Genomic DNA, 12,532 nt, shown 5'->3' on the forward strand with positions numbered 1-12,532 from the left:
CGTTGCCCGCGGTGACGACACCAGGAAAAGGAAAATGTCACCACAAGGTTCCGTCCCGGCGCTGCGGCCACTTAGCTGTTCTGGTTGAAGCAGCCATCTACCTCTGGGGAGGTTGTACGCGTGTTACATGGGCTACCGATAGTGGTGAGTACTGCAACGTGCTTCATGCATTTGATGTGGACGCCCGCAGATGGTTTAAACCCAGGGTTTCTGGGTCTGTTCCGGAGGGGAGGTGCTACCACTCGGCCTGTGTCCTGGGGAAGGTCATGTATATTCATGGAGGATGGAATGCATCTGGATGCATTAATGACATGTACAAGTTGGACACCGCCACAATGGTCTGGACTTTAACTAACACCAGTGGAACCCAGCCACCTGCTTCATACGGACACACTGCCACCATCATGGGGACAAAGATGTTTGTATTTGGAGGTAGTAGTACTCATCCCAGCGCCCGCCAGGATGAGTACTACTACAACACCATCAGAGTGTTTGACGCAGAGACAAACCACTGGCTGAACGAGCCTTCTGCACAGCTTCTTCCAGTAGGACGACACCGTCATTGCGCCTTTGCCTACAATGGAGAATTGTACATATTTGGTGGTAACAACAAGGACCAGTACTTCCAAGAGGTGTGGAAATCCAATCAAGAGACCTTCTCTTGGAAGAAGTTAAAGCCCAAGGTGAATAAACCGTTTGATATGGCTTATAAGTGCTGTTGCGTGGTGGGAGATTGTGTCATTGTTGTTGGATACAGCACAAATGACCTGAACATCTTGGACTTAAATCCTAGTCTGAAGACATTATGCAAAATAGTAGTCATTCAACATGGTCTGGAGCAGGCAGGACTCACACATGATGTCAGGTGGGAGCTGGCAGCCATGACTACCAACAGAAAAGAAGACGGAATCGGTAAACCTACCAAACAAACAAAGGCGAAGACATGCCTCGTCGGCACAGATTCATAATCCACAGGTCACCGGAACACTGGGGGGGGGAAGCGGAGTGGAGCGGAGTTTTAGCCAATAGCAGGGGTGTGATCAACCGTAGCACAGTTTTTTAATGAAAGCGCGATGCAATGTATATTTCCCCTCAGATATCTTAGTTTTGCCAACATTGTTCATGTGAAATTGTTTATTCATGATTATTTATGGAAATCTCCGCTATGTATAGCGCCTTGTCTGGGTTAGCCTCGGTCCCAGGCTTACTCATCTGCCAAGAGAAAAGCCTGGTCACAACCTAAGGCAGAGACGCTATCGGCGGGAGTGTCGGCCGGAACATCCGACAAATGGGTACCATGGGTACCATGGGCATCTGGTACATGTGCTGCTACCAACAGCTATGCATTCTATTGCTCTTCATGGGTACCATGGGCATCTGGTACATGTGCTGCTACCAACAGCTATGCATTCTATTGCTCTTCATGGGTACCATGGGCATCTGGTACATGTGCTGCTACCAACAGCTATGCATTCTATTGCTCTTCATGGGTACCATGGGCATCTGGTACATGTGCTGCTACCAACAGCTATGCATTCTATTGCTCTTTTTGCATTGGATTTATGACATTATGTAGGCCTACTTTTAGATCCATCATTATCCACCGTAGTCTGAAAACCCACCTCTTCAGACTCCACCATGGCCCATAGCACTTGCCCTAGCCTATCCCCTTAGATAGCACTTTATGTAGACTTAGATAGTATTTTAAACAGACTTATAGCATGTTACGTAGGCAGCACTAGAATTGCATTTTATGTAGTCATAGCACTTTATAGTACACATGTATAATAATAATATAGTATAGTATTTATAGTTTACATAGATTAGTTTACATAGATATTCCACTTATTGTTAAGTTCTTAGCTTACGCATGTTTCATGATAACTATACTATTTATATATGTGATGGTATGCCATGCTTCTTTGTTATTGCATAATGTAAATCGCTCTGGATTAAGAGCGTCTGCTAAATGCCTAAATTGTAAATTGTAAATGATTTCTTCTTCCTCCTCCTCTCCTCTTGTTCTTCATCATCATGTTATCCTCCCCAGGAGGACACAGAGGAGCTGCAGAAGAAGGTGGCTGTCCTGGAATGTCAGCTACGGAAGAGCGATGGGGCCAAAAAGGGTTTTGAGATATCTACGGGGAAGCTCCTCAGCTTCGTGGAGGTGAGAGAACGAGTGTCCACATGCATAAATCATCTAGAGTAGACCAGAGCCATAGAGTAAGACAGAGTTACGACATTGAGGGGGCAGAAAACAGAGCGCTCGAGTGCTGTTCATGCAGCCTGGATGCATGGAGAGGGACAAGCTGGAGTTTGAAATACATTGTATTCAACGAGGGCGAGATAACTTTTAGGCGTGTGTTGCAACATGACAACTGTTCGTATCATTTCCATAAAGTATCGTACAGTAACAACTAAAGTCTCTGTAATGTTTATGTTGTACTATGACTATGACAACAATCTAAAATAAAGGGATTTAACCCATTTAGGCCTGACGTCGAAATAAATAAAAAAGTCTTCTGAAAGAATATATATTCAAAGATTTGTGCCACATTTTCGCGATTTTTCAAAAATAGCAGACCTACAAGCTCGTAGCGCGCCACTCGGTGGGGCAAAAGGGGTTCCCGTCCAGAATGAGTTAAGATCATTAAAGCTGGGCTGTTACTCGAGTCCAATGCATTTCTGCCAACTTCCCGTCCAGGACTTGTCCCTATTCGCAATGCTCTTCGCCAATGGAAGTCTATGTAGACTGAAGCCCCATGAAGTGAATAGAGTTGTCAGAACTCTGTCTGGCTTCGAACGTGGACTTCGTATTTCCGTTTCCAAAACTCTGATTTATATAACGGCAACAAAAGTGCGGTGTGAAAGAAACCTCTCTCAGTGATGTAGGCCCTTGAGCAGAACAAGGAACAGTTGCATCATGGGTATATATTGTGTGAACCGATGACTCAAGTGATGTGACCTTTTTCCTCTCTGTTCTCAGACGGTTCAAGAGTTTCTGGTTGAAAACCAAGGCCCTTCTAAGAGCTACAGGTAAGAGAGACTGTCTGGCAAACAGAATAAGACTTTGATATTTAGTCGACTAATGACCCCTACACACTAGGAGTTTTAAAGTTGTCGGCGAGTCATCAGATCGTTATGTATTTCACACTACAGGAGTCTGTAGTGTCGTCTGTCATATTATCTTTGTGTCTTTCACACTAAACGATTGATCGCCGACTAGGCATCACACACTGCGAGAGTTCACCAAGATGCCATCCAGACCCGATACATATCATTTGTTTTGTTTTTTATTCCAATTCATTTTGACATCTCACGCACGTGCAGGATGCCGTGATACAAGCGCGAGACCCACACAGGGCGCATCTCTCTCTCTCTCTAATCTGAGCAAAATATCGGGCAGTGTGTACGAGCCATATCAGTAAACAATGTTAGGTGTTTAATCATCATAACAGATGAGACTTGAGACAACATGCATGGTCATGGTCATTTTGATGAATTGAACATGGTGGACCCTCTTGTAAATAAGTGTAATGCTTAATTGGGTCGTCCACTCACAGTTAACAGTCTTTGTATTGAGTTTGTGCTTGAAATGTACTGTAATTCTGCAAACTGTTAATAAATATTTCAATCAATCAATCAAATTGGATCAAATGGTCAGTGTGGTGTTAGCTGTGCTCTCTACACACGGTCATATCAAATGGTCAGTGGGTCATAGGCATTCTTGTTCTTAATATAGTTCAGACTTCAGAGCATGGACATGACACAGCCTCTCTCTCACAGCTAGAAGTATTGAACACAGCTTGCATATGTATACCTGTACGTAGGACTCCAACTAAATGGTATTATTCAAAAGACTAAGACTAATTCAGAATTTGCTGTCAAAATGGACACGGGCATGAGACAAAGGTCGCATTCACCCCTGTAGTTATAGACTCGGTGCGATTGGGGGGTGAAGTTGCATCATTCTTGCATTTTTAATGTGCTGCGTTTGGCGTTCACAATAATTATGTGCTTTGTCAACCACAGCAGGGAACTTTATGAATGTGTTCGATTCATACACTGCACAGTGAAATATATTGGTGTTAAGATTATACGTTGAGTAATATTTAGGACGTAAAGTGAGGGTAACCTGGATGCAGGGGGTGCATCGGCAAGTGTGTGTGTGTGTGTGTGTGTGTGTGTGTGTGTGTGTGTGTGTGTGTGTGTGTGTGTGTGTGTGTGCGTGTGCGTGCGTGCGTGCGTGCGTGCGTGTGCTACTATGGCGGTATCAGTGGTCGCCATTTTGTGGTTCCACCAATCGAAAGCCCATTCATTATTGTGAAAAATAATGAATGGACTTTCGATCGGTGGTGTGTGTGTGCGTGCGTGCATGCGTGCGTCACTGAGCCTGACAGCTGTGTAATGACTAATGAGGGCCCCTGCTGTTAGCTTAGCTCATTAGCCTACAGGTGCTCATCTCCCAGCATCCTTTGCTCCGACAACGTACGCGGCTTCACATGCACCACAACAGCAGCTCACGACCGCCCACTGTTCCACCTGCAGCATGACTCATCAGTCAACACTCAACAAGTGTTAAAGGACCACTTCACCACTTTTCAACATCTCTTCATATAATTGGTCCTCACTAATGTTCACCACCATTTTTTTCCTACTCAGTCTGTGTCTCATAGGAGGGCTTTGGGCAGCTTTGGGCAGTTCGGACACCCGTCCACCAGTGACATCATCATCATCATCATTTTTTTTAAACAAGATTTGTTTTCAAATATATTTAGATTTTTATTATCGTGAGAACGATGGCTTCAACGCTTGCATTGCAACTTTTCAGGAAAAGAAAGCCTGCCGTTTCTATTAGCTTGGATTCACCATCGATGATGTCACTGGTGGACGGGTTTCTGAACTGCCCACAGCCTTCCTATGAGACACAGACTGAGTAGGGAAAAATGGTGGTATTTTATCATGAACATTAGTTAGGACCAATTATAGGAAGAGAAGTTGAAAAGTGGTGAAGAGGTCCTTTAACTTAAAGCATTAAAGTCCCTTTCCCTCCTAAGTTGAATTGTGCCACTATATATACTGTCATAAACTAAACAGGTTTGTCCAGATGTTCTGAGCGTCTTTGTAAAGTGTGTTAGTAAAAAGCAAGGAAAAGAGTAAGTTGACGAACAGCGGTCACTTTCCCATTCACTCTAGCTGCTAGCTGTGGTGTTTCTCACCGTAGCCGCCTACAGGTGGCTGCGTGCGGTGCACCTCTCTGTGGATTGGTCTATATATAGACAGATGACCCGGTCATCAGATTATTGGCTCAGGGATGAGAATCATGGCGGCCTTCATCAGGCGGCCTTCATCACCTGATGAAGGCCTGATGAAGGCCGCCTGCAGTCGAAACGTTGTGTCTTAACTATGGTGTTTCAATAAAAGAACACCATTGGATCAATCCTGTGTGCCTGGACTCTCTTCTCTTCACTGTACTTGCCTTGGTCCGGCACCAGCCAGGAACTGGATGTGCGCAGGCCACTTGCCTTTTAAACATGAGACAAAAACTAAAAGTCTACATGAATTCAAGGCTTCATGATAGAAAATAAGTCATGTTTTGGGTGAATACAAACTCTAAAACCACAGCAGACATACATAAACCAAAACACAGACATAGACACGTATGTATGTACATTGTCTACAATCTAGACAGAACGTGGTCCAAGGTGACCAGATCCAAACTGTTCATTTGAGGGACAGAAGTATCGCTTGTGTGGGACAAGTGGGATGGGGGGACCCCGTCCCCCCATCCCACTTGTCCCACACAAGCGATAAGTTCCGGGTTAACATCTTACTACTTGAGTTGCTATTAAATGCCTTGATGTCATATTTGACCATAGGCCTATTGGCTATCATTTATAAACTCCTCTGGTGTCTCACATTTTGTTTTAAAATCATGCTTTTTTATGCTATTTTAACAGGCTTAAACACATCTTGCAGGAAGAGACAATTAGAGAGCTTTACAACAGAACGCCAACTATTAGGGGACGATAACTATTAGGGCATTTGAACACTGATGCAATTGCCTGCCAGTCACAATGTGGGACAGACAGGGTCTCAATTTGTGGGACGCCTGAAAAGTCTTGGAAATGAGGGACTGTCCCACGCAAAGAGGGACATCTGGTCACCACTTGGACCAAGTACAGCGACAAATCTGATCCAGTTACAGTATGCATATGAGCTTTTTGAACTTGTCAAATGTGTGTCATTGTCTCATTGATTGATTCCCCCAAAAAATGAGGAACAATGTGTGTCCCTTATCGGTTCAATAAGGCAGATCTTTTAGCTCGAGACCTGAAAGATACATTTGATATCTCCCTGGGACCCAAACAACTAGTGAAAATAGCTGATCTACAAGCTGATCTCAATAGCTGACCTACAAGCTCACAACACTATGCAGTGTTGCTGAAAATAGCTGCCGTTGTGAACTTGTAGATCGGCTATTTTCAGCAAGTCTAAAATCAGCCATTACGACGTCATCAAGGCCTGCCAAAATACATTTTAGTTGACTAAATCAACTGTAGATTTACTCGACTAAAATCTCATGATATTTAGTCGACTAAAACTAGACTAACACTAAAAAATTCCGGGTGACTAAAATTAACATTGATGTTACAATATAAATCGGGGGTCCCAGAGATAGAAATGCCATTAAATGGGGGGTCTGACTCTGTAGACTAATGTGCATGTCAAACTGGGGGTCCTTGAAATTAAACTGGTTGAGAATCACTGCTAGAGCCGTCAAAATCTTCTCTTATATGGGGGTCCCTGGCATATCTTTTTCAAATGGGGGTCCTCATCAGTGTCATCAGTGTAGATTTGGGGGTCCTTGCCATGAAAAAGTTCTGGAACCACTGGTATAATGGACTACAATTAAATGTCTCTCTCTCAGAATATTCTCCTGGTAGTTCTCAGTAAGTGCAGGGGGGGGGGCTGACCAGGACACGTGATATATTTCCCTGTTTTGGTGTTTGTGTTTTGCGTTGATGAGTTGCGACCAGCCACCAGATTACACCTGTTATGCACGCATACAGCTATATAGGTCACTTTTACATCCAGATAATACTGACCTTCAACCCGATAATACTGACCTTCAACCCATCAGATTTACATTATAAGCCAGGTTCTTTCCAGGTATACTATAGGACCCTGTATAGCTGAGTCGAAAGATGCTATTATTATGAAATTACATTTTATAAAATGTTACTTTTCCATTGATTTCATAGATTCATACTTGTGTAGCGTTGTGTTGGATTCATGGTTAAAGCAACATTGTAATGACCTCTTTGGGTCATTCAGACAGCCAGCAATGAGTAAAATGCTCCCCCCAAAAAATTAGTCTCTGTGACACATCTAGGGGCCACAATCTGCATTCAAAGATGTTCCTAGAAGCTTTGTCATTGGTCGAAAAAAATCTATCTACAAGCTCGTTGATCGCAGAATCTTGTTAGATCTGTTATTTTCGGCTAATGTTCCCCTCAGAAAGGGGATGTAAAAAACTACGTTTTTATAAGCTGTATACTTGCATACAATCAATCAATCAATTAATCAATCAATGAATCAATCAATCAATCAATACTTTATTTCAGACCCAGGGAGATCCATATCACAGATACATCACAGTATAAAACACATACAGTACAGTAGAAAATAAAGAAAATAAAATAAAAATACATGTTTTCAAGTCTGCCAATGCTTCCCACAGTTTGGAAGAGAATCTATACGAGGCTGTCTACAGCGTTATAGTCAAAGCAGTAATGATGTCATTATCTGACTCAGTTTGGAAGAGAGTCTATACGAGGCTGTCTACAGCGTTATAGTCAAAGCAGTAATGATGTCATTATCTGACTCAGTTTGGAAGAGAGTCTATACGAGGCTGTCTACAGCGTTATAGTCAAAGCAGTAATGATGTCATTATCTGACTCAGTTTGGAAGAGAGTCTATACGAGGCTGTCTACAGCGTTATAGTCAAAGCAGTAATGATGTCATTATCTGACTCAGTTTGGAAGAGAGTCTATACGAGGCTGTCTACAGCGTTATAGTCAAAGCAGTAATGATGTCATTATCTGACTCAGTTTGGAAGAGAGTCTATACGAGGCTGTCTACAGCGTTATAGTCAAAGCAGTAATGATGTCATTATCTGACTCAGTTTGGAAGAGAGTCTATACGAGGCTGTCTACAGCGTTATAGTCAAAGCAGTAATGATGTCATTATCTGACTCAGTTTGGAAGAGAGTCTATACGAGGCTGTCTACAGCGTTATAGTCAAAGCAGTAATGATGTCATTATCTGACTCAGTTTGGAAGAGAGTCTATACGAGGCTGTCTACAGCGTTATAGTCAAAGCAGTAATGATGTCATTATCTGACTCAGTTTGGAAGAGAGTCTATACGAGGCTGTCTACAGCGTTATAGTCAAAGCAGTAATGATGTCATTATCTGACTCAGTTTGGAAGAGGATCTATAGGAGGCTGTCTACAGCGTTATAGTCAAAGCAGTAATGATGTCATTATCTGACTCAGTTTGGAAGAGAGTCTATACGAGGCTGTCTACAGCGTTATAGTCAAAGCAGTAATGATGTCATTATCTGACTCAGTTTGGAAGAGGATCTATAGGAGGCTGTCTACAGCGTTATAGTCAAAGCAGTAATGATGTCATTATCTGACTCAGTTTGGAAGAGAGTCTATACGAGGCTGTCTACAGCGTTATAGTCAAAGCAGTAATGATGTCATTATCTGACTCAGTTTGGAAGAGGATCTATAGGAGGCTGTCTACAGCGTTATAGTCAAAGCAGTAATGATGTCATTATCTGACTCAGTTTGGAAGAGAGTCTATACGAGGCTGTCTACAGCGTTATAGTCAAAGCAGTAATGATGTCATTATCTGACTCAGTTGCTCTGCACATACATCAGGTTTCTTAACACTTCAGTGCTGCTTATTAACACGTTGGATCCGTATGACGAGTATACCTGTCCTATCAATTAATGACGCTAGTGGGTACAGATGACGTCTTAAGGCGTTTGATATCGGTAATCGGTATAACATTGCCTCGCTGTGTTTCATTGTTGGAACCGCTAGCCATTAGCTTCTGTTTTAGGCCGCGCCTTTGCACGCTTTTTTTTCTGTGATACTGTCCCAAATTGTTGAGCTCGTCACGTTAATTTTGTAGAAGTATCAAAGTTATGGGGCTCCTTGAAATCAAAACGTTTGAGACGGCCACTGCACACTAAATGGAAAAGAGCCTTAACCCATTTTGGGGCGGGAACCCCTTTTGGTGTTAGCATTATGTTATGATTTAGCTATTGAAAAATAGCAGATCTACAAGCTCATAGCGCGCCACCGAGTGGCGCGCTACGAGCTTGTAGATCTGCTATTTTTGAAAAATCGAAGAACCACTGACATAGAAACATAGCTTTTTCAGAAAACTGTCAGGATGTAGAAGACATTTTTAGAATCTTATCTCAGGTCAAAATGGGTTTAATTAGTATCATCGGTAACACCTGTGAAGAAAGTCGGAAGAGGCCCAGAAATAGGAAGAGTTTTGTTTCCAAAATGGCGTATGTGTGTGTGCTGTTAGAGCCTATTAGAGGGAGAACCACCTGGAGTGACAACCAAATCCACAACTAACCCTATATAGGGCATAGCAGTGGGCGTGGTTTTCAGGTTCCACAGAAGAATCGGGCCATTCGTTGTTCCCATAGAGATTTACGGAAACATTTATATCGATTATTTTAAGCCTAGAATCCAAGCCATACAGGATGCTGGTGAGTCATGACCATGAAACATTTGATTCTGTGAAAAATAATAAATAGTGCGTTGATCGGTATAGACTGACTGCTCCCTCTCTCTCTCTCTCTCCCTCTCGCTCTCTCTCCATGCACAGCTGTGCGGGGGACGTGCAGGTGGGCGGGGGGTCGTCGGCGCCCCCTGCAGGACGCTGCAGAAGGGGTCCCTGGACCAGCGCCACGCTGGCGCAGGAGGCCAGGGAGCTGGCCAGGACCATCCGAGCCATCCTGGACGCCGACTGTAAGTGCAACCATTCCTTCATCAATTCACCCTTTTGTCAGCCTTCTGATTGGTCCCTGACTGACCAACCAGCAGGCTCTTTCTGCCTTAATTGTTCCGCCCTGTTTCCGCCTTGTTTATGTTGAATTTGTTAAAACATCTTTTTGGGAAAAAACTAAAAACAAACACGGTATGCCCTGCAGTCACCGTGCTGCACCTGTGATGTTCCTTCTTACTGACACCAAGTTTAAAATAAGAATCGAGAATATCAATATGAAGCAACTGAAAAGCCTGTTATTTCAATGGTAGTGGATGGAGAGAGAGGATCTTTGTCCAACCACGAAACGGCAACCAATGGGTGCAAAGAGGGGCCCAACCACAGGCGGGACTCGACAAAGGGTCAATTAGCGTCGACTACGCAACTATGACGGACATTTTTTTGTCGACCGCCGTTTCACACCGAGGAAAACTGAACAAAAACGAAATAAAAACTTAAGCCATGATGACAAGATCTACAAGCTCACAACGCGTCGCGCTGCGACGCGTTGTGAGCTTGTAGATCTTGTATTTTCAGCAAGTGTAAAATCAGCCATTATGACGGCATCAAGGCCGCCAAAATACATTTTAGTCGACTGAATCAACTGAAGATTCATTGCATCTTTTGTCCCCCAAAAGTCTCACACTAGCCAGTTTGTGTTTGTTTGACAAGAGGTTTTTGCCCGACAGCAACACATAGAAAGCAAAAGTAGTCCTACAGCAGCAACAAAAAGATTGAAGACAAAAAAGACGCTTCAGCACAATCCAGCAAGTCAGCAGCTAGATATAGAACTGGTCCTGTGTCTAGTCAGCAGCTAGGTAGAACTGGTCCTGTGTCTAGTCAGCAGCTAGGTAGAACTGGTCCTGTGTCTAGTCAGCAGCTAGATATAGAACTGGTCCTGTGTCTAGTCAGCAGCTAGGTAGAACTGGTCCTGTGTCTAGTCAGCAGCTAGGTATAGAACTGGTCCTGTGTCTAGTCAGCAGCTAGGTATAGAACTGGTCCTGTGTCTAGTCACCAGCTAGGTATAGAACTGGTCCTGTGTCTAGTCACCAGCTAGGTATAGAACTGGTCCTGTGTCTAGTCAGCAGCTAGATATAGAACTGGTCCTGTGTCTAGTCAGCAGCTAGGTATAGAACTGGTCCTGTGTCTAGTCAGCAGCTAGGTATAGAACTGGTCCTGTGTCTAGTCACCAGCTAGGTATAGAACTGGTCCTGTGTCTAGTCAGCAGCTAGGTAGAACTGGTCCTGTGTCTAGTCACCAGCTAGGTATAGAACTGGTCCTGTGTCTAGTCACCAGCTAGGTATAGAACTGGTCCTGTGTCTAGTCAGCAGCTAGGTATAGAACTGGTCCTGTGTCTAGTCAGCAGCTAGGTATAGAACTGGTCCTGTGTCTAGTCACCAGCTAGGTATAGAACTGGTCCTGTGTCTAGTCAGCAGCTAGATATAGAACTGGTCCTGTGTCTAGTCAGCAGCTAGGTAGAACTGGTCCTGTGTCTAGTCAGCAGCTAGGTAGAACTGGTCCTGTGTCTAGTCAGCAGCTAGGTATAGAACTGGTCCTGTGTCTAGTCAGCAGCTAGGTAGAACTGGTCCTGTGTCTAGTCAGCAGCTAGGTAGAACTGGTCCTGTGTCTAGTCAGCAGCTAGGTATAGAACTGGTCCTGTGTCTAGTCACCAGCTAGGTATAGAACTGGTCCTGTGTCTAGTCACCAGCTAGGTATAGAACTGGTCCTGTGTCTAGTCAGCAGCTAGATATAGAACTGGTCCTGTGTCTAGTCAGCAGCTAGGTATAGAACTGGTCCTGTGTCTAGTCAGCAGCTAGGTAGAACTGGTCCTGTGTCTAGTCAGCAGCTAGATATAGAACTGGTCCTGTGTCTAGTCAGCAGCTAGATATAGAACTGGTCCTGTGTCTAGTCAGCAGCTAGGTAGAACTGGTCCTGTGTCTAGTCAGCAGCTAGGTATAGAACTGGTCCTGTGTCTAGTCAGCAGCTAGGTATAGAACTGGTCCTGTGTCTAGTCAGCAGCTAGGTAGAACTGGTCCTGTGTCTAGTCAGCAGCTAGGTATAGAACTGGTCCTGTGTCTAGTCAGCAGCTATAGGTATAGAACTGGTCCTGTGTCTAGTCAGCAGCTAGGTATAGAACTGGTCCTGTGTCTAGTCAGCAGCTAGGTATAGAACTGGTCCTGTGTCTAGTCAGCAGCTAGGTATAGAACTGGTCCTGTGTCTAGTCAGCAGCTAGGTAGAACTGGTCCTGTGTCTAGTCACCAGCTAGGTATAGAACTGGTCCTGTGTCTAGTCAGCAGCTAGGTATAGAACTGGTCCTGTGTCTAGTCAGCAGCTAGGTAGAACTGGTCCTGTGTCTAGTCACCAGCTAGGTATAGAACTGGTCCTGTGTCTAGTCAGCAGCTAGGTATAGAACTGGTCCTGTGTCTAGTCAGCAGCTAGGTATAGAACTGGTCC

The 12,532-nt window shown here is 44.1% G+C and overlaps 1 protein-coding gene across 1 annotated transcript in view; it reads left to right on the forward strand.

Moving 5' to 3' along the window:
* Positions 1-12,532, forward strand: part of stxbp4 (syntaxin binding protein 4) — a gene marked incomplete at its 5' end in the record, with an annotated part of 91,960 nt that overhangs the window by 60,404 nt on the left and 19,024 nt on the right. The window contains 3 exons of the mRNA XM_079491900.1: positions 2,051-2,167; positions 2,987-3,036; positions 9,920-10,062. Coding sequence (XP_079348026.1) covers positions 2,051-2,167; positions 2,987-3,036; positions 9,920-10,062 — 310 coding nt within the window. The remainder of the gene's footprint in view (positions 1-2,050; positions 2,168-2,986; positions 3,037-9,919; positions 10,063-12,532) is intronic.

Source organism: Electrona antarctica (assembly GCF_951216825.1).
Source record: "Electrona antarctica genome assembly, chromosome: 22".
NCBI lineage: Eukaryota > Metazoa > Chordata > Actinopteri > Myctophiformes > Myctophidae > Electrona > Electrona antarctica.